The following is a 20,906-nucleotide window of genomic DNA, read 5'->3' on the forward strand; positions in this document are numbered from 1 at the left end:
ACCAGACCTCATCTCCCTCCCTCCCCAATTAAACAAGAGACCAATTTCCCCACATCCCTCCCCCCCAGCCCCCCAAACCAATACACCAGTAAATAGCAAAAGAAAAAAAAAAAAAAAAAAAAAAAGAACTACACACATGCTACGCCGTAAAAATGCAGAGTTAACACTATTGGGAAGAAGGCTGTGGGTTGCTGAGATGGTCTTTGAAGAATAAGCAGTATCCATCTGCACTCCCTTTCCCCAGCCCACCCATCACCAGTGATAGTCCTTCATGGAAGGGGCTTTGCTTCCTCTCCCCCAAGCTGCAAAATAGACAGCCTTGAAACAAACACCCCAATTCCCCCCGCAACACCCCCGGTATCCCCCTGCCCTTCCCTCCCCCCCAAATCGAGCCGGGCTGGTTTGAATCTGTACACAGCATGAAGCTGCATAAAGCAGTTGAGCAGCTGCAGGGCACAGAAACCATACTGGTCTCTTCAAAGGGCATCTTCTCCAGCCACCTCTACGCTCCCAACCGAGCAGAGCTGCGTTCTCTCCCTCTTGCTCAAACCCACAGTTCAGATCTTTATACAAAGGCTGGCCAGAGCGGGTGCCAGGGGTTAGTTCTTGTCCTCTTTCTTGTCATCGTCCTCTGAGGGGTAGGAATGCCATGTCAACCTCTCCTCATAGAACGAGATGACCACCTGGGGGCACTTGATGTTGGCTTCCTTGGCAGGGACCAGGTCGGCCTCGTCAGAGTTCTTCCTACAGGCCAGAGCAGAAGTGCAAGTTAGGGGGCTGCAGAGGGGAGGTGGAAGAAGCGGAGACCGGAGAAAAATCAAGAAGCGGCAGGTAAACAGAGACCCCGAGCTGCTCGGGAGATCCAAGCGACCCCTTTCCAAGTGGCTCTGGAGCAGGGAGAAGCAGCACGTGAGCCCAGGAAAAATACAGGCATGAGTTCAGCTCTGGGTTTTGGGGGATGGGGAGAGAAGCCGAATCAAAGCTGCGGCCCTGTCCCCAGCCACTCGGTACTTCTGAGATGGTGCAGAAGCGAACGGCTCCCACGCCTATGCCTGACTGGTTTGGCTCCCACCTGCGCCAGCGACAAGCCCTGTGTCACTACAGCCGAAGGGGACGCGGTCATCGTCACGGCTCTCCTCTGGGTGCAGCCTTCCGAAACTGCAGCCCGTGCCATGATACCATGCCCCTCTCTCTCCCCAAGCTCGCGCCTGCTGCGGGGGGACATCTTAAGAGCCACACAATCCCAAGGGCCCTACCTGCTCGTTTCACATCCACGTTAGCCTCAGCGCAGAGGGTCACCTCAGGCAGCAGCGCCATCGCGAGAGATTTCATGCCAGGTAGCAGGGACTCCCCAGGCGCAGGTCCTTCCCTCTCTGGCACAGAATAAGTGAAGAAGTGACAGACACAAAGACACACTCACCACTTCATCAGGAACATGAGCTCCCCGCTGGAATCCGTGGCACCAATGATTCGCTCTGGCTCAAATCCCCGGGCAAAGCCTCGCGGTTTCTCCGACTGAAAAGAGACAAGTTTCCACTTGTAGCATCACAGGGTGACAGCCACAGCCCTGTTTCTGGTCACCGGGACGCACCGGTGGCTGTTCAGAAAGGCTCTGCGTATGAGATGCTCAGACTGTAACGACTGAGGCCAGCGGGGAACTGAGAAGACCACTCTGATGAAAGCCCACTGCACTGAGGTGACCCGGGACAGCACGGCGCAGTGCCCCACTCATGCTGCAAGCAGAGGACCCGATTTCCAAGGCCCTGATGGTCAAACTCTTGTGCTGGCCAACATTCAGCAGCTCCTGGGATGAAAACCAGACTGCGGAGCCTTTTTATTGGCAGCTGTGAGCACCCTGAGCGGGAGGCTCTCTGCTCCACCTCATTCCCCCTCCTGAAAGGGCAACAGGCAAGCCCTGCCTCCTGTTTCACCCCTTGTGTGGTTCTTCAGGAGAAGCTGGGGCTCCACACCCTTTTGGTTCAAGAACTGGCCTTTCAATTTAGTGCTAGAACTGGTTCTGGATTGACAAAGAGGCCTGGCTTAGACAACAGCTCATGCCTCCTTCTGAAAGCTACAGCGCTTCAAAAGCACTTCAGCTGTGTCTCGTTGAAGTGCAACATTTTCCCCTCCGTGCAGGAGAACAGTTTGACTGAGGTTTCGGAGCGTGGCTGCTCTAGCTGCTAGACACCGTGCCAAACACAGGGGTAGGGAGGTGAGCACAGAAACCCCACCCTGCCTCACCTCCTCCTTCTTCTTCTTTGGTTTGCTCTCTTCCCCTTTATCCTCTGTGTCAGACTCTGCTTTGCGTTTGCTTCCCTCAGACTTCTCGCTCTCATGTGCAGTTTTCTGGGACTGAAGGAACTCTGCAATGAGGTCTGGGCAGTCGAGGTTCTCCTCTGGCTCCCATGTGTTATCTTCACTGCAAACAAAGACAATAGCTGAGTTTTACATATGGGCAGCTTGCTGCAGCTTTCCTTGCCAAGAAAAGTCCTGGACACCAGGTCATGCAGAGATGCTGAGAGAAGCAGCGGTCTGGATGCGGGTGTCCTCACCCCATGAAACAGGACCCTGCCCTGATCCAGGCAGGGATGCCAGAGGGCAGGGCAGTTATTTCTCTTCTCAGGAGAGAAATGCAATTCATTTTATCCGGCTGCTTGTTTCAAGCTAGGTTAAAGGGTGGGAAGCCCCACCAGGGCACTGCACAGCCTGTTTGCAAGACAGAAACGGGACTTTCTCACCTAGGCTGTGCTCTCATCGCCCTGATTAGAGCTCGAGGCATTTAGCACCGCTGTTTTTATCATTACGGCTGCCCTTGGCCTGTTAGCTCCATTTTACAGACAAGGAGAGGCGCAGGGAGACTGAGCCACCTGCCTGGAGAGGCTTCGGAAGCCAAAGGCCAAAGATGCTCGCATCGGAGTAGCCCAGCACCCACCCCACAGCAGCAGGCAGGGAGGCACTTACTCCGAGAAGCCTTTCCACTTCAGCAGGTATTCCACTTTGCCCTTTACCACTCGCCGATCCAGGACCTTCTCCACCACATACTCCTCCTCCTCTTCCTCTAAGACCTCTTCCACTTTCTTCTTGTTCTGTTTTTTTCCCATTGTGCTGGCCAGTTTTTCAGCTTACGGGCGACGCTGCTAAAAGAGGAGAGAGAACCACACGTTTGTGTCAAGGTCGAGTTTGCCTTTGCCAGGCAGCAAACATAGTGGATACACAGAGGCAAAGCTCAGGGCAGGAACGCTGCTTTGGAGAAAACAGGCACATACAAAGTAGGTAACACACAAAGTGATGGGCAAGGATGGTTCTGCCAGCTGAAAAAGCAAACAGGAATCTCCAGCAGGAGCTGCTGCATTTACACGATGCCTTTCTGACACACAGCTTTGGCCTTTTTGTCTCCCCAGCACCTTATTTCACCAATTCCATCAGGATTCTGCCTGATTCCACCCATACTTTGTCCCTGTTTTCAGCACACCATGTCTCGACCTCGCTGCTCCCATATGTTGCCCACCGACCTCCAGGAACGAAGCAGCATCCTACATCAGCTGCTCCCCACCTTGTCCTTCCTCTGCCGAGTCCCTTTTCCCCCCTCAACCTGTTCTCTCCCCTTTCCTCACCTCGCTGACCTGCCCTTCAGCTTAGTTTGACCCTGCCTTGAGCTGCAGAAAGCATTTCCAGAGCTGTACAGCAGCAGGAGGGAGAGCACGCACTGCTGATATTAACTAAAAGTTAATAAATAGTTAATCCAAGTTAAATACAAGTCACAGTCCCTGATACTGAGCTCCCCATGTTCATTTCTTTGCTGGTTCATGGATGTGCACTCCAGGATATTTATCTAATTCACCAACCCAGATTTTTTTTTTTTTCCTTATCTTCCAGAGCTGTTTAGACAGTCAAAAATCCCTGCATATATATCCAGTGCTTGCTGGGAAGTGGCAGAAGTGATGCAAAGCTAGGAGAACTCTCTGGCCCGACACAGCCCAAGGCTACCTGCCGTAATCGCCGCAGCACGCAGCCCGAGGCTACCGCCGCAGTAACAAGCGATGGGGCAGCCCTCGGCACAGCTCTCCGCTTTCCACTCGCGCGGGGGGACTGCAGAGGAGGAGCAGCCCTGCCAACACGCCGGGCGCTTCCCCCAGGCTGAAACGAAACACCTCAGAGAGCCAAAAACCACAGAGAGGCCCCGCTTCCCTGCTGAAACCCAGCTCAGACCAGTAAGAGCACCGCAGCCGGGCAGATCCAGGGTCAGAGTCTCTCTCCGCTGCTGCCGGGGATGGCCGTCCACCTCGTCCGTGGCCCTGCGGCAAGTGGTTCTGCTAAAAACACCCCCGGTCCTTGCAAATGCTCTCCAGCCACTTCTTGGCTAGTACCAGTTACACTGACAGGTCCCAGCCCGACAGACAAGATCCTGAGCCACTGCACAGCCCCGCGAGGGGAGATGCCAACGGAGCATCTGCTTGTGCGGGAAGGGGACGCGGGAAGGGTTTTTTCCTTAGGTTCAAGAAAAATATAGAGGCCTCTGGTACCGTGACCTCATCATCAGCCTCTGCTCCAAAGAAGTCTGCGCAGCCAGCCGAGCGCGCTGAACAAGTTGCACTGATTTAGACTGACCAAAGGGTCAGGAGGTTCCAAGTCTCCCCATCTGTTATCTCTGATAAGCAGCTACGCCGTCACGGAGAGCCACTGGCAAAGCTGGCAACAGGACCCAGACCCCCTGAAACCAACTCTGTACCTCAGCCTCCCAAAACCCCACCCTGCTGAACAGCTGCCCGGGGAGCTTTCACAGCCTAAGCACTAAGGAACACGACTTCTTTTTTTTTTTTTTTTCCAGTAAAATATGTATTTTCTGCCAAGCAAAATGACTGGCAAGCAGGTCAAACATTACCTGCCCAGAAACTTGGCATTCAGGTTATCTTGAATCACGTAGAATAAATTTCAGCTGGCAAAATCTATGCAAACTGGGGCTGGTTTATACGGCAAAACAAAAATCCTGCAGATTTACGCCGGCTGAAGGAGATGTCAGAGTTCAGCAACAGTCTCAGCTCTCAGAGTACACATCTGGATGAGCTCCCTTGTGCACAAGATGCTGCTGAGCTGAGCAGCTGCCATTAGAGTATCGTTCAAAGGAGAAGGCTTAAAAACAAGCCCCACAAAGCTCAAAAGACGTACCACCAGTTCAGACCAGCAGAACCCACAGCAGAGAGGACGGGAGGGAGCAGAGCCGAGCTGGCATGCTCCAGACCACCCCGTCTCTGCTGCTATCTCACAGACAGGGCTTGAGGGCAGCCGAGGAGCGCGGAAGAGTGCAGAGGGAGAAAGCAGCACTTCCCTGCTTGGCAGGCGCTGGACCAACGTGTTTATACTTTGGACCCCGCTATTGCACTGCTGCTTTCAACCTGACCTTGGCATACGAGCTGTGCCAGTGCCCAGGCTCTCGCTCCGCAGGGCTCTCGGCCTCCGGCCATGCTTGCTGGCAGACAGACATCTTCCCGTTACACCCCATCCCGGCACGCACCAGCCACAAGGCGACCACAGCCTCCTCATTGATGGCAATGTCGGGGTAGAAGGAGGAACGAACGCCTTCCCCCCCCGCCGCGGCACCCAGAGTTAGGGCTGCTCATGAACCAGGCAAAGGACTGGCAATAAAAGCCAGGCCAAAGTGGCTGCTACCATTTTGGGGTGTTTGGTGGTCACTGAGCAAGCTGGGGGGGGTCCCAGAGCCCAGGCTCCACATCACAAGCCTCTTCCTCCTTCCACTTGTGTTTAGCACTAGACATCTCCCCTGCCCTTCTTTTAACTGGTGGTCTCAGAAGAGGGGTCAGCACCCGAAGAGGCTGCAGAGCAGACAGGGACAAGGGAAGAGCTTGTTCTGCTACTGCGCACGCTGTGCTGTGCTTGCGGAGCTCCAGTGTCCACCAAAGGTGAAAACTAAACCCCCTCTAAGTGTTAAATGAAGTGAGAAGTTCCCTGCCCTGTACAGACCAGCAGCTGAGGTGGTGGTAGGGATATTCCCACAGACAGGCAGTGCTTCCCCCATGGATCCTTTATTCAATGCCAGAGGACAGCCAGCCCCCCAAGGATGAAGTTTTATTGCCCTATTCAGTGGGGGGGGGGGGGGGGGGGGGGGGGGAGGGAAACCACCCACCTGGAAACAGCCCACTAAAACAGAGCCGTACAAGAACATGCATCAGAGAGGCTTTTCCCTCCTCAACTCCTGGGTTTGAAATACACTGACAGCATCTTTAATCAGACGCCAGACAGAGGCAAACCCGAAGCAGCAAGGCTCCCGGTCGCCTGCGGACTCGCAGAGGAGGAGGCCAGGCTGCCTGGCACCGCCTCAGCTGGTGTGCAATACAACAATGTAAAGCCTCCGACCCACCGCCAGCATCTAATCCCCGAGCAGGAGCCAGCGCTGCAGCAGGAAGCCGAGAGATCGTGTTTCACTCTGGAATTCTTCAAGCAGTTCCTTCCTCCCGCGCAGGACAGCCTTCCTCCCCTCCATCCTCCTCCTCTGGCACCGCATGGCTGCCGGAGAAGGGGGCCAGAGCCAAGCACGCCACGGCGGAGGAGATTCCCAAGAAGGTGCTGTCGCAGCTCTGACTACAACCAGCAAATAAACTCCGAGATGCCTGGAGGGGCGAGATCTCGGGCTTCCCCTCTCTCAGCAGGGACTTCTGTTCAGCTGCAGCTGAAAGGATTTTATTCGAAAGCACTGTGGTTATTGCTCGGAGATGGACTTGTTTTTAAGGCACCTAAGGATGCTCAGGTGGATCACCGGGCCACTTGAGCAGCTTCTTAGGAAGGCAACTGGATCAAAGAGTCTAACGGTAGAGTCTGGCCAAGACGAGCTCAGAGGGGAGTTGCTAAAACTAGAGGTGGTGTGTAGGACAGGTAGGTGTGGAAAGGGAAAAAAAGAGAGAGGCAACAGAGCAATGCAAGATTGCAGATCCATCATGTTATTGTGGTAAGCGCTGGGCAGAGAAGATGCAAATCCAAGGCCAGGAGCACTTTGAGAAAGAGCTTGCCAAGGGGAGGGACAAATATACCAGTGCAAAGGGCTACAGCAACCATATCTAAAGCGTACGGCAGGCAGCAACCTCTCCCAAGTCCCCAGTCACTCAGGGCCTTTCAGCAGACATTTCCCTGTTTCTGCTACAGGCATTTACACCAGAGCACCAGTGTCACCCCCTTGCACAGACCTGCTCTGCCTCTGTGGGTTCTCAAGATGTCTGCTCCCATGCAGGCACGGGGCTGGCACCCAGCTGCCGGCTGACAAGCCATCCCCTCGGCATTCATCCCTGCGGCAGGGACAACGTCTGGTTTTGCCTCAAGAGCCTGCAAGCCAGAAAGGTGCTCGGGGCGGATGAGGCCAAGCCGCAGTTCACAGCATCTGCTGCTAGACACGGTACAGCTTTTAGTGTTGGAGCCAGCAGCACAGAGACAAGCTGCTGCACAGGCCTCTCGCTGCACTGCAGTCAAAAACGCAGCTCGAGTGTGAGAAAGGGACTTCAGCCCCCCTGGGGGGTACAAACTCAGCGAGTGGCTTTATCTGCGAAGCATCCGAGCTGCTCCCCGCACCCTCTTCCTCCTCGTCAGGAATGCCTCTGTGGAACAGAGTGCTCGACAAAGATTTCAGCCTTCTGCGACTGGGAACATCCAAAGCCTCCAATTTTAGTTATTAAAAACAACCCACAGCCACTCAAAGCACTGGCTGGTTTCTGGTCTCTGGAGGAAGGGGGAGAGGTTGAACCATCCTCATCTCCTTGGAAAGGCATCGCAGAGAAGACTTACCCCGTGCTCTGCTCCCCATCTCCAGAGCTTTCAAATAAACACATTTCACGCGCACAGAGGGACAGAACGAAGCCATTTCATTTTGCCTAGGCATTTTGGGGGAAGGCAAACAATTCCTATTACATTTCTGAGGAGACTGCTCATGTCTATAGAATTTGGGGCTAAGTGACTCCTGCCCAAGTGAGATCACATTAGTAGTTCACGTTTCCTAAAATACAGCTTCAGTTTTCTACACTTAAGGTGTGAAAAAAGTTGGCTTATACTGAAAAATATGATTGAGACAAAATTCAGGATGGGCCTATGCCAAATCTTTCCGTTTTCATTTGCTGCTTCTTACCTAATACTCCAGGCAAAGCTGAAATCCTTTCTGAAGAGGAAAGCAGAACAGAGAGAGACCTAAAGAATAACTTCTTGGTCTGCAGCTAAGAGGAAAAGGATCCAGGACACACCTAAGCCACTCGAAAAGAATTCAAACTCTGGTAAAAGGCCATGAAGAAAGAGGCCCAGCACAAAGGTGTGTACAAAAGCCTGCGTTATTGGGGCAGCAGGAGCAGACAGAAGACAGCTAGAGCTGACAGCACATCATTGCAGTAAATCCGAGCGAAGCAGATGCTGGTGGCAGGAGATCTCCTGGAGATCTGCATCCAGGTAGTGAAACCACTATCAGACAAACGCAAGTACACTCAGTCCTGCTGGCTGGGACGCTCTCTTTGGAAGATTGTGAAGCTCTACCTAATACCTTTCCGTGATGCCTGGTGCTAAGCTTTGCAGTAGAAGAGTTTAACAAAGGAAAGGAAGACCAGCCTAAGAAGAAAAATGTGGAGACCCAGAGGTTTAATTTGAGTACAGACTAGTTCCATTAGCTGCATCTTAAAGGATTAACAGTTCAGCTCAGCTTTAATGAGTTTTAAACTTAAAACATTTCCTCCTCCTGCCTTTCTCAAACTTGGCTGGGATCACTCATCTCTTTAAAGACTTATGAGCACGCCAAGTTTATTCCACGCGCGCCAGGGAAAGGCAGCAGGCATCTTTCTTTTGAAGTGGGAACAAGCATGTTAAGTCTTCCACTCTCCAGAACCTGAAAACAGCAGAAAACATTTCTGGAAAGTTTGAGTGAAAGCTCAAGCCTTTGAGCGGAGACCAAACTAAAGAAAAGCCACAACCTTCAAGCTCAGCCACATCATTTCCAGTTAAATTCACAATCCATGAGAGAATGCACCTCTGGATTTAAGAGAAACACACACGCAACAGTAGGAACATTATCTCCCTGCTGAAAAAAAGAGAACCTGAGGTAAGAAATCCCGTCATGCAGACAGGAATCTTATAATGTGACGGCAGACACAACTTTTGAACTCCTCTAGATCAGATAAGCACTCATGGAATCAGAGCAGGGATTTGCATTCTTCTTTCCCCTTTTGTATAAAGGCGAGAAAACATTGCCCCAAGTGCTGCAGGATTCCCAGCTTTCCAGTGCCCCCGACACTGCACCACCTCCCTCTTCATCAGCAACCCCAGCCCCTACAGCACCTTCCCCTGCCAGCCTTCATCCCTAGGGACAGAGCGACCGCATCCGGGGGCATTTCCCCCAGCAGCCCCACGCCCAAGAGCTGCCTGCCGGTGCTCACAGGCCCTTCACCTGGTTATTTTTGCATTTCACTGGCGTTGGGCAGCGGGGTTAGAGCAGCCACATCTGTTTCTCATCATTTTCACTACTGGGGTCTCAAGCATTAATAGGAAACCGTGCCCGGGTCGCAAACCCAACGGGGACTGTTGACTCCAAACACACCCATCGCAAACACCTTCCTCTCTCAAATGCACAAGGGATTATTATTTTTTTTTTAAGTTAATAAAATCTTTCACAGATAGAGCCTGTAATTATTCAGCCAGAAAGCCCTTTTATACTTTGATCTCTCAGTTTTATAGGGGCAACATACGTGCTTGCTGCTTCCAAACTGATCAACCCCCACGCCAAGAGCACTGCCCCATCTCTGGGATCCTCATGCTCAGCCCCCCCGCCCCGACGCTCCTCACCCAAACTCAGGCCATTTCCAGCCCCTGCCACCTCCTCCTCCGTGCTGCATGGGAGTGGGTCAGCTTCACAGCACAACCCTGAGCCAAACCCCGCTGCCACCCTCTCGGCCAGCCCCTGCACTCCCAGGGCAGCTCCACATCTGCCGCTTCCTCGGCAAAGCTTTGCTGCTTCCTTGTCTGGAGATATAAATCCCATTTCAGCTCCGACACCTTCCCTTGCCAGAAGTCCTGCTCTTCCACCAAATGCTTTACAACTCCCATCCCAAGCGTAGCTCAGCTCCCCCAGCTCCCAAACCTCCTCCAAAGCAAAGGAGCCGGAGAAAGGCAGCCCTGCTGGGGACCTGCCCCGACACCCACCACGCTGCGGGTGAGCAGGGACTCGACCCAAACACAGCTCCTGCTGCATCTCCCCCCTTCTCCTTCCCCAGCACATCCCTGCTTCCAGCCGGCCAGCCACAACCCCTTTTTCCACCTCCTGCCAGCCCCACGCCAAGCTCTCCGCAGGGGAGCTCTCCCCCAGCCCCAAGGCCCCACGTCCCCCCAGTTCGATCCCCAGCAGCTCTCCTCCCCCTGGCCCCCCGGGATCGGCTGCCATCCCGCTCCCTGCCCTCCCGCAGCCTGTTGAGCAGCTTCCCGCTCATTCTCCCCGCCAAAAGTTGACACTCGTCCCCTCCCCGCTCCCAGAGCGGCCTGAATCCCCCTCCTCCCCCAGCCACCCCCTTTCCCTGAAGCTCTCCCCCCAGGGAACACCTCCCTCCCCTTCTCCTCACCCCAGGGGCTCCACCAGCGGTTCTTAAAGCACCATCCCACCCAAATGCCGCCTCCCCCCCCCAGAGCAGGGACCCCGCTCCAGCCTCTCCTCTCCCAAAAGACGCTTTCACCCCGTAACCCCCCCCCCCAGCCCAGACCCCCCCCGTTTCCCCAGACCCCCCGCAGCAGCCCCTTGTTCTCCCCTCACGCACCGGCCCCCTCCCAGCGCCCAGCCTCCCCCAGCACCCCAAGACACATCCTTCTCCTCTCTCCAAAGGCCTCCCCCACCCTCCGCCCCAGCCCTCAGGGCCTCCCCCAGCTCTTCCTCTCCCCGAAGGACCCTCCGGGCCCAGCTTTGTCCCCAGCCCAGCCCCTCCTCACTCCGAGACCCGGCTTCCCCCCCCCCGCGGCCCCTTTGAGGGGGGCACGGCCCTGCCAGCACCACCAAGCCCCCCGCTAACGCTTCTCCCAGCGCCCCAAACACCCCCCTCCACTAACACCCCCTCTCCTAGCACCCCCAAACACCTCTCCCCGCTAACCCCCTCCCCCAGCACCCCCCCACTAACCCCTTACCTCCCTACATCCCCCCCGACCCCCCCAGCATCCCACCCCCCCCACAACCGCCGTCTCACCGCCCTAAACACCATCTCCCGCAGCAGCCCCCCCCGACCCCCCCACCCCACCCTGTAACACCCAGTTCCTCCCCAGCATCGCTCCCCCACACACACCCCCGACGCCCCCCGCCCCTCCCCCTCAGCCCCCCTCACCCCTCCGCACCCCCCCCGCCCCACACCCCCCCCCCGGCCCGCCCGCGGCCCCCGCTCACCTTGCACAGCCCCGCCAACGGTTGCCGAGGGGAAGGGGCCTGCGGGGCGCGGGGCCGGGCGGGCGGGGCGGGTCGGGTGGCGCCGCGGGCCTGGCCGCTCTCCGTCCGCCTCCCTCGAACAAAAGAGCCCGGCCAGCCCCAGTACCCGCCGCGCGTACTGCGCCTGCGCCGCGACCCGCGCCCGCCCGCCCGCCGCGGGGCACCTTGGGAGTCGTAGTCCGTCACCGCGGGGCACACTGGGACCCGTAGTCCAGTCGCCGCCACGGTACACCGGGTAGCCGTAGGCCCCCGCTCCGCTGCTGCCGCTCGCCCACCCCGGCGCGGCCTTTCCGGTTAGGTCTAGGCGCACCGCCCCGGTGGGGAGCTCACTGCGGCGTGGCGCGGGCCGGGCCGCTCGGGGAGGCCGCCCGCAGCCGAAGGGCCCGGGCCGCGCCCCGCTACCTGAGGGGCGGACTACAACTCCCAGCCCGCCCCGCGCCGGAAGGGGAAGCGCCGCCCTCGCTATAAGGCCGCCGCGCCGCTGCGCCGCTTAAAGGGGCCACGGCCTACGGGAGGAGGTGAGGGGGCCCTGAGGGAGGGGCCCGGTGGGGGCAGGTCTGGGCCCGGGCCCGGGCCCGCTCGGTGCGAGGCCCGGCCGGCGGCGGGGCTGGGGATCCGCGGCAGGCAGCGCCGAGCCCCGGCCGGGAGATCCTGGGGCGGTGGCGGCGGCGGTGGTGGGGCAGGGCCCGGGGCGGCGGGGCTGGGTCTCGGTCTCGCCCCCCTGCCGCGGCCTCTCCCGGCGGGGCTGGGCCGAGGCCGCGGTGACCGGACCAGCCGCCTTACAGCGGCATCGAGCCCCGAGAGCGGGGCCGGCTGCGCTGCGGGGCCGGGCCGGAGCCGTGGAGCGGGCAGAGCGGCGCCGGGGCCCAGCCCCAGCCCGGTGCTGCTGAGCTCGGGGGCGGCTTGGCGGGGCCGCTGCCGCCGGAGGGAGTTGACGTTAGTGCGGTCAAGCGCCCGGTTCTTGTGTTGAATGTGCCGTGGCGTTGGGCTGGCTGGGGACATCCCCTTCCAGTGGGCAGGGGTGGACCGAGGGGGTCCCGATTTGGGGGCATCTGTCTGGATGGGGAGCCCTTCCCTCCCCAGAAAACAACCTCAGAAAATCCTCTCCGGTATCGCCGGTGGGCAGCTCTGTCCGAGCGTGACAAGCAAAAGCAGAAACCAACGGGACTTGTTCCCTCTTTCCCTGCCGTGGAACTCTTCTGTGAGGCTTTCCTCAAAACTCAGAGGCTCTTGTCTGGCTGGAAGTCGCTGGAGCAGTGCTCTGCCTGCGCGGACGGACGAGAAGCCTCGGCCAGCCCGGAGCTGGGTCGGGAACGGAGCTGGGGGAGGCAGCTCCGAGCTGGATTAAACTATCACTGGTGTGTGCTGGTTAGGAAAGAGTCTTCGATGCAGGTCTTGCTGTTACGGAGGGGTAGAGGCTGCTGCTAAGGATGTGTCTGAGCCAGCAAGGAAGATAAAAGATAGCAAGCAAGAGATAAAAGCTAACACTTTCTCTGCCAGCAGTGTGAGTACAGGGCTGGGGGAGGCGATCCACCCGGGCTTGGACTGTGTCTGGGGCTCGTTAAACACCCAGACTGCCCTATCCTGGGCAGGTGAAAGTCGTGGATGTGGGGCATTCCCTGGAGCACGGATGTGGGGCATTTCTGTGTGGCTTCCACCTCTCGCGTCCTTCTAGCTAGAAGACATTGAAAGCGTGAGCCCTGCAAACACTGAAATGCAAATTGGAGGAAGATTAAACCAAACCCAAACCGCGTATCCCAGGGCCCCTTAAACTGAGGCTTTAAGCAAAAGCCCTGAAAGAGGATTTGGTGTAACTGTTTAAAGCTAACTCAGAGCTGCCTTCTCCGTTGGGTTTAAGTTGATTTATCAAGTTAAGATCAATTAACTCCAAATAAAGCGTAAATAAGATTATGCGTTTCTTGGTACAACTCTGGATGAAAGTATAGGTAAAAGATGTGAGCGCTCGGACTCTCTGATCTCAGTTTTGTCCCCAGCCTGTCCACCTCCTCGCTGACTGCAGAGAGCCATCTTCCACCCCCCGGGTCTCTCTGTTCCTTGGAGCACCCTTTCAGTAGCTGGGAAATTAAATTCCTCTTCCTGGCAACCCTCCGCTGTTCCATTAGGCAATTTCTGAGTCTCTCTCTTCTCCCTCCTGCATTTTTAATCTAGGCAGGGCTGTTATGCAGAGCAAGGAGCTTTAAAAGCAACGGGACGGCGGCAGCGTCCCCTGGGGAGGCTGGGGAACATAATGGTCAAGTTCTGCTGCTGAACTGGTTCTGGCTGGGAGCCCCCAGCACGGGGGAGGATCGGAGCTCCCCCATTACCACGCTGAGCAAAGTGACTCATGTCACATTTGGCTCCTTCGCTCCCCTCCTTCCTCAGGGAAAGAATCACGTGCGCTGAAGCGTAGGGGTTTGGGGTTTTTTTTTGGTAGGTTCCCCTTGCCCTCCCCCTTACAGCTCAAATTGGAAACAGCAGCAGCCTGACCCAACTCCAGCAAGAGTTCAATTACTCAGAGACATCTCGGAGCGGGCCTGGGTCTCTTGCTGTCTATCCCGAAACTCTGCTCCGCTGTTATTAACGCTTTCTGTGCTCTCCGGGTGGAATCGGATGGCTGAAGTCTTGCAGAAAGTACCTGCAAACCGGTGGAGCCAGATTTTCAAAGCGTGTTTTGTGGCTCAACCCCTCCCCTTGTCCCAGCTAAAATTAGCTCAGTCTTCAGAAGAGCTTTGCTTCACATCTGAGCGTATAAATAAAGGCTGGGTTTCCAGCGCTGCCTGGCGCTTGGCAGCTCTCATGGCCTAAAAGGCAAGACTCCAGGAATGGGGAACAGGTGAAGGGTTGCTTCACCTCCGCAATCAGGCAGCCGTGTCCCTCTGGAGCCTGGGCTGTGACAGGCGAAGTCCTGAGCTGCCGGCTCATCCCAGGGACTCCAAAACCTCTTGCAAACAGTCCCACAGAGGAGGTGAAACCAGGACATGGGACACGCTTGGTCTTCCAGCTCCCCCTGACGAGTACTCCTGGTCTGTGTCTGCGCAGTGCCTCTGCGAGGGGGGGAACTCTGTCTCGGAGGGGTTTCACCGGCTGGACTCTGTATTTACGGGGTGTGGGGGAGTTATTTCTCTGTTGTCCTCCCCCCCCGCCTCCTCCAAGCCCTGGCACTGTGCTCATGGTGTTGTTGCAGAACAGGAATTACTGCCGGAGCACGTAATGGTGCAGCAAATTAGCTGACACGGTCCAGCAGGAGCTGGGAGCGCCGGAGGGATGTAGCAGAGGAAGCGGCTGCTGTGATGGGAGCGTGCGAGCAGCTCACGGCGCAGCTGAGCCAGGAAAGCTGGGCAGCACGGGGGACACCAGGCACCTCTGCGGCTCCCCAAAGGCTTCACCAGCCTTTGTCGGCCCCCCGGCTCCCGCTGGGAGAAGGGGAAAGGGGGGGTGCAAGTGAGAGCGGTTGCAATGCAGACGCGACACCTAAGACGGGTGGAGAAATCTGGTACCGAGTTTGCTGCTTATTCAGGTGACTTGTGAAAGAGCCGGAGAGAAACGGCGTATCTGCGTCTGGTGCTAACGGGAGACTTACTGAGGTGGCAGCTGGGGAACGAGTCTGATCTACGCAGGAGAAAAGCAGGTTTCCTCTGGCGAGGGGCACGAGGGTCCTGGTGTGGGCTGGCTGCTTCCCCTGCTCGGATGGCCCACCTGAGCTCGTGCTGGGCAGGCAGCAAGGGGAGAGGGAGGCCTGTAGGAGAAGGAAACTGTGATAAAAGCAGGGTTTTCTCCTCCCAAACCGAACCGGCTCCCCTGGCATATCAGCGCAAACCTGCCTGTGCAGGGAGTGGGCCGGACTCTTCCACCCTGTTTCCCTCCTGCATTGCCAGTTCTGGCTCTGCAGGAGCAAACTGAGGACCTGGGGTCTTGGTGCTGTGCAACGAGGAGGCTGTTCCTGGCTAATGGGAGTCACACTGGGGGGAAAAGCTCTCCCGGAGCTGTGTCCGGCTCTCCCACAGACCCTGTTATCTGCCCGGGAGCAGGGACATGCTGTGGGAGAGGAGGGCCGGCAGCTCAGCAGGAGCAGCTGGCTGCCCCATCCCATCCTCGGGTGGTTACAGCCCATCTGAGCTGGGAGCCCTGCTCACTTCTGTCTGTGATCTGGGGATTTTTTTGAAGGTTGCAGGATCCCAGTGCCTTTCTGTGGGCAGGGCTGACCTGAAGACGAGCCGTGGAGGAAAGAGGTGCTGCAGGCTCCGGCTCTGGTCATGGTGCACTCTCCAGCACACCCCACTGAGAGCCCAACAGGCCACGTTGCCTCAGGAGCACATTAATGCTGGATGCTCTGTTCCCTGTGGGCTGCTGGATTTGAATGCATCCTCTTTATTTTGTGGTGACTGAGGGGGAGAGGATCAGGGAGGGCAGCTGAGTGCGGACACGGGGGCTGGAGAGGTGCCTGCTGGGTGGGACAGAGGTGTGAGGTGCCTGGGGGGATGCGGAGTACATGGGAGACCCTGATGTGTTGATCTTGTCTTACTAAATCCTTTTTTCTCTGTACAGATGTTTCCCGCTGGGCTCTGGCTCTAGGATGTTGGAGAACCGAGAGGAAGTAAGACCCTTTCTGATGTGGGTTTTGTCTGTTCCTGGCTGGGGTTTGGCAGCGCTGGAGCGGGTGGTCTTGGCTGAGCGCTGTGTTGAGGGGTGAGAGGTGCTGAACGCTGGGCAAGGTCCACGGGGCAGAGCTGAGGGGCAGCTGGTGACAGGGATGGGAAAGGCTGGAGGTGTCTGAGCTGCCCCTGGGGCAGGATGGCCGGACAAGTCGGTGTGGCCGCGGGTACTTGTCCCCGGGAGCCCCTCTGAGCCCTGCGAAGGGGGTGACGCTGGCGTGGGATGGTAAGCACTGCCTCCCCGCGCTCAGCAGCGTTTGTGTCGTAGGAGCTGACCACCGTGCGTGTTCAGGACCCCCGGGTGCAGAACGAAGGTTCCTGGAACTCCTATGTGGATTATAAAATCTTCCTCCATGTGAGTTGCGGCTGAGGGAGAGGGGTGAGCTGCAGAGCTCGGTCGTGCCGTACGTGAGGCTCACGAGCGGAGTTGTCCGGCCGTGCCTGGCTGTGCTGAGCGGGGATGGAAGGAGCCATGAAGGGGGAACGCTCAGCAGCCCATCCCTCCTTCTGCGCTATCTCTGTGTGGGTCTGAGACCCAACTTCTCCCCTGGAGCCTGCTCAGGTTTTCTAGGCACTTTCAGCTCCCTCAACGCTCCCCAAAGCCCAGTGCTTCGAGGAGATCCCTTAGTCACTGAGCTCAGGGGTCTGTGCAGGCGAGATCCTGCCCTCCTCTGCCTTGCTGCCCCTCAATCGGTGGATTATTTCCATGGTGGTTTTTTTTTTGCAGACCAACAGCAAGGCCTTTACTGCCAAGACCTCATGTGTGCGGCGCCGGTACCGTGAATTCGTGTGGCTGAGGAGGCAGCTCCAGAAGAATGCTGGCTTGGTGTAAGCATGCCTTGTTCTCCCTCCTTTCCCCCTCCTGCAGCCAGACACTGTTTCCCATTGCCCTGGGAGACCCACGTGAACTCAGAACAGATGTGGATAGAAACCCCAGACACAAACACAGGATACCTGAGCTCCTGGGATCCAGCTCTGCACAAAGCAGGGTCCTGGCTGCTGCTGTCAACGGTGCCCCTGTGTCCCCTTGCTCTGGCACTGGGGTGATCTGACCCTTGAGCTGTTGCCTCTGCTCTGTGCCTGCAGGCCTGTCCCAGAGCTGCCCGGGAAATCCACCTTCTTCGTGGGCAGCACGGATGAATTCATCGAGAAGCGTCGACAAGGGCTGCAGCAGTTCCTGGAGAAGTGAGTAGAGCATTTGTGAGGGCTGGATGGAGGGAGAGGACGCGCTGCTCCGGTCTTGTTTAGAAGATGCTGGCTGCGCGGAGGCAGCAGAGCTGTCGATGGTCACCCTGGTGGTGTGGGGCACGTGGGCTGTTGGTGGGGCAGGGCTCAGCGTGCTCTGTGCTCCTGGCTGCCTGCCTCACTCACCCTCCTCTCTCTGTGCACAGGGTTGTGCAAAACGTCGTCCTCCTCTCCGACAGCCGGCTGCACCTTTTCCTGCAGAGCCAGCTCTCGATACCCGAGATAGAAGCGTGCGTGCAAGGCCAGGGCTCGCAGACGGTGACAGAAGCTATCCTGCACTACGCCATGTCCAACTGCGGCTGGGTGCAGGAGGAAGAGAGCCGCCCTGTGCTGCTGCCGGGAGGGGACCTGCACGGCAGGTAACGCAGGCAGGGAAGGACGGGCCTGGGGGTGCCGCCAGCGGGGCAGCCCCCAGCTCCCTTGCTGTGCCCGGAGCTGCTCTGTGCTGGCTGGAGCAGGCCTGGCTACTGGCAGTGCTCTGAGGCAGCTGGTGACTTGCTGTCTGCACCTCCCCTTGTCAGTGCTTGCAGCTGTGGGTCTGGCTACAGCCTGATTTGAAATGGTTGGTGCCTGTGGAAGGGACTTTCACCAGTAGCAAACAGCCTCTGCTGTGAAATAAGAGGAGCTGCCAGGCTTTCTAGAGACCCCTGAATGTTTTTGAATTTCCCCGTCCCATCTTTGCTACTGTTGTTTGAGGGAATGAAGTTGAGCACGTGTTCCTCGCACCCGCACACTGAATGGGCAGGATTCCTGGGGGTCAGGCGGAGCTGGACGCTTTGGGCTGTCACCAGCAGTCTCCTGTACTGCCCTCCAGGCTGCCTGGGAGGGTGACCTGCCCTGGCCGTGGCCAAGGCTTAGCCGAAAACAGCTCGAGTCACCCAGAAGAACTTAAGCTGAGATTTACAGAGGTCTTTGGCTGCTTTCCTCCCTTAATCTCTGGGGAGTGAGGAGCCTTTGGAGGCTTTCAGAGCTCAGGCTTTCTGTGTGCCTTGCCTTCGTTCTCACAGCGTGAGTGGGTTCTGCAATTCCTCGTGCCCATCAGAGCTTCAGAGTGCTTGCTGCATGCTGGGGAATTAATCGGGCATCTCCCCGTGGGGTGGCTGCCCCTCCTGCAGCCAGCCGAGGGTTTTCTGCACCTGGGGAGGCAGCTTGACCTGGTGGGAGAGGAAGGCATCCTCACTCCGCCACTGCTGCAGCTCCCTGCAAGAAGCTGAACAAGCACGGACATCATCTGCGTGCTTGAGGCCTGTGGCAGGCGCGGGGTCCCTGGCTGTGCTCGCTGGCAGCCCGCTGTGCCTGGCAGAGATGCTCTGCGTCCCCCTGCCCCTCAAATGAGGTATTTACCTGATAAGCAGGAGGCCGTGTCTGGCCTTCTGCACCAGCCAGTGCCCGTGTTTCTTCATCTTGGTTTTCAAATAGCAGGAGGAAAGAGGTGTCTGGACTCCAGCGAGAGACCCGTTTTTAAATAGAGCCCTTCTGGTTTAGGGAAGGGGTTTGAGGGAGCGCAGCAGCCCAGGCTAATGAGTAGGTACCCAGGCAGTGTGGCTTCACGCGTCCCTCTCGGCTGCCGGCACCGTCTGCCTCTCGCCGGTGGCATTCTCCCCCCCTTTCCTGCTCCGGGCTTGAGTGCAAGTGTGAGCGGCTGCTTCTTCTGTGGCCGAGCTGGCTGGAAGCTGAGGGCTGCGGTGGGGCTGCGCAGAGGGGAAGCAGCCTTGGCTGTGCAGAAGGGGTTGCGCCAAGGAGGCAGCAGTTGACTTGGGGACACGCAGGCACCTCGGGTCCTGCGTCTTCCCCGGATCCCTTCTCTGCTCTGACCTGTTCTCTCTTGCCAGCAGTGCCGGTCTGGGAAGCCCGCAGGGTCCGAGCTGCCTAGAGACCTTCCCGCACTGGAGTGACTTCGGCATGGACGACGCCCACTCGGACAGTCCGGATGAGCCAGCTGAGCCCTTGGGCGGACGTCGTGAGACGCAGTAAATGGCTCTAGCCACCTCGCCTGCCCTGGGACCTGCAGCCCTCGCTGGAAGAGGGACTGCTGCTGAGCCAGAGGGATGTCCAGGATGGCGGGACTGGGGCTGTACTGGGAACACGGCCTTGTCCTGGGCTCTGCGGTGTCCAGGGCTCACATGCTCTCTCCCTGCTGACTCTTGACTGTCCTTGGTGTCCCAGGCAGTGTGTTTGTATCGCTCTTCTCTTTGGAGAAGAGACCTAGTGGTTAGTGAAACCTGTGTTTGTTGTTCCCACGGCCTTTGCTCTCTGACTGGAGCAGTAGCAGGGCTTAGTTAGGTGGCAGTGGCAGCGAGGCTCTCTGTTCTTGGCGTGTCCCTGGCCCGGGCCAGGGTGGGATACGCTGGCTCGCGTCCAGCATGACGGAGGAAGGCTTTCCTTGGTGGAGCTGCAGGCTGGGAGCAGCGGCTGGCCCCTGCCCAGCGGGCCTCTTCAGTTTAGTCCCCCGTGTTCCCCTCCGTGCGGCAGGCAGGGGAGGCTGCGTTTCCCCGGTAATAGCCGCACTGCGCAGCTCCTGGGGAGGGTGGTCTCAGCTGCGTGGAGCCGGGAGCCTACAAGTGGGGTGCAGATACCATATCCACACCTGGGGCCTCCTGGCACAGCTCGCCCCGCAGGTTGCCTGCAGCTGGGATGAACAGAGATGAGCTTCCCCCCCCTCCACCCCGCCCTGGGAGCGTGGGGCAGGGGAACGAGTCGGTGGGGTGGTAGAGGGGGGGCAGTTTGTCTCCCCAACCCTTTTGAGGGGATGCCCCTTTCAGATGGGCTCCTTCCTCGCACACCAATTGCCATGCGTAGGGGGGAATGGGGGGGGGCCCTCACAGCCAGGATCTAGTTTGCTTGGAAAGAAGGAGCATGTAGCTGCCTCGGAGTCGGTGTCCGGCAGCGCTTGGGCTCTGGCTACTCTTGATGCCTCTCCCTGTGCTCTCCTGCACCTTTTCCTCCCACCCTCAGCACTGGTGAAGGCAGAGCTGACGTGCTCTGCCTTGAAATAAAAATGAAGTAGAAGAGACTTACTGGTTGCTGGCAATGTCTGTCCTCGCCGCGTGGGCGGAGGGAGCTGAGCTGAGGCCGAGCTAATTGCAGATAGATGGCTTTGGGGAAAAGAGGGGGTTACTGCACCTCTCACCGTGGGGCTGGAGCTGCTGCAACCGTTGGGGCTGACCCTGCCCTGGGCAGCAGAGAGGTCCCCGAGGCCAGCACGGGTGGTGGCAGGGGACAGGCAGGGCTGAGGGGTTCCACCTTGGCCCCGAAGCGAGTTTTGCAGTGCCGGGGCCTGGCTGGGGTGGTGGTGGGGGTGGTGGTCTCGGCCCCACACGGGGGCCAGGACACATCGAGGAGGGGGAGGGAGGGTTAGAAAACCCATCGAGGCACAGCCGAAATGTCAGGAGAAGTTCATTGCGAAGGCTGGCAGCTGCTGGTGCGCCGGAGCGCCGCTGCCATTGGTTGCCCCCCCTCATGCATATTCATCCATATTCATGAGCGTGCGGTTCCAAATGGCGCAGCTGTGAGGCCAGCTGTGCCCATGGACCCGCTCCTGCACCCACGCGTGCCCTCGCCCACACGTGGCCTTC

At 58.0% G+C, this 20,906-nt stretch overlaps 2 protein-coding genes across 4 annotated transcripts; one reads left to right on the plus strand and one right to left on the minus strand.

Annotated features, from left to right (window-relative positions):
- Positions 1-359: 359 nt before the first annotated feature.
- On the minus strand, positions 360-11,556 carry CBX1 (chromobox 1). Of its 2 annotated transcripts, none has more exons than XM_075522746.1 (5): positions 11,396-11,556; positions 2,962-3,134; positions 2,242-2,419; positions 1,421-1,515; positions 360-744 (listed from the first exon to the last, which is right to left on the minus strand). In XM_075522746.1, exons 2-5 carry the CDS (start codon positions 3,099-3,101, stop codon positions 600-602), a joined length of 558 nt encoding a protein of 185 aa, XP_075378861.1. In that variant the 5' UTR covers positions 3,102-3,134; positions 11,396-11,556; the 3' UTR covers positions 360-599. The 2 variants fall into 2 exon arrangements, with proteins under 2 accessions (XP_075378861.1, XP_075378860.1); XM_075522745.1 differs by having other exon boundaries at positions 361-744; positions 2,962-3,137.
- A 272-nt stretch (positions 11,557-11,828) lies between these two features.
- Positions 11,829-20,337, plus strand: SNX11 (sorting nexin 11). 2 transcript variants are annotated; one of them, XM_075522742.1, is made up of 7 exons: positions 11,829-11,952; positions 15,980-16,028; positions 16,355-16,441; positions 16,814-16,914; positions 17,173-17,271; positions 17,478-17,690; positions 19,164-20,337. In XM_075522742.1, the coding sequence occupies exons 2-7, from the start codon at positions 16,008-16,010 to the stop codon at positions 19,303-19,305; spliced, it is 663 nt and encodes a 220-aa protein (XP_075378857.1). In that variant the 5' UTR covers positions 11,829-11,952; positions 15,980-16,007; the 3' UTR covers positions 19,306-20,337. The 2 variants fall into 2 exon arrangements, with proteins under 2 accessions (XP_075378857.1, XP_075378859.1); XM_075522744.1 differs by lacking the exon at positions 11,829-11,952 and adding an exon at positions 15,145-15,712.
- Positions 20,338-20,906: the final 569 nt, after the last annotated feature.

Source organism: Mycteria americana, chromosome 22 (assembly GCF_035582795.1).
Source record: "Mycteria americana isolate JAX WOST 10 ecotype Jacksonville Zoo and Gardens chromosome 22, USCA_MyAme_1.0, whole genome shotgun sequence".
NCBI classification, from domain to species: domain Eukaryota; kingdom Metazoa; phylum Chordata; class Aves; order Ciconiiformes; family Ciconiidae; genus Mycteria; species Mycteria americana.

Bases quoted from the DNA above. Each gene is read 5' to 3' on its own strand.
- CBX1 (XM_075522746.1), bottom strand. From the start codon at position 3,101: ATGGGAAAAAAACAGAACAAGAAGAAAGTGGAAGAGGTCTTAGAGGAA. The intron at 1,516-2,241 runs GTGAGGCAGGGT...GTCTCTTTTCAG, and splicing joins CAAAGAAGAAGAAGGAGGAG to TCGGAGAAACCGCGAGGCTT. The intron at 745-1,420 runs GTGAGTGTGTCT...TCTGGCCTGTAG, and splicing joins CTCATGTTCCTGATGAAGTG to GAAGAACTCTGACGAGGCCG.
- SNX11 (XM_075522742.1), top strand. From the start codon at position 16,008: ATGTTGGAGAACCGAGAGGAA. The intron at 16,029-16,354 runs GTAAGACCCTTT...TTTGTGTCGTAG, and splicing joins TGTTGGAGAACCGAGAGGAA to GAGCTGACCACCGTGCGTGT. The intron at 17,691-19,163 runs GTAACGCAGGCA...CTCTCTTGCCAG, and splicing joins GGAGGGGACCTGCACGGCAG to CAGTGCCGGTCTGGGAAGCC.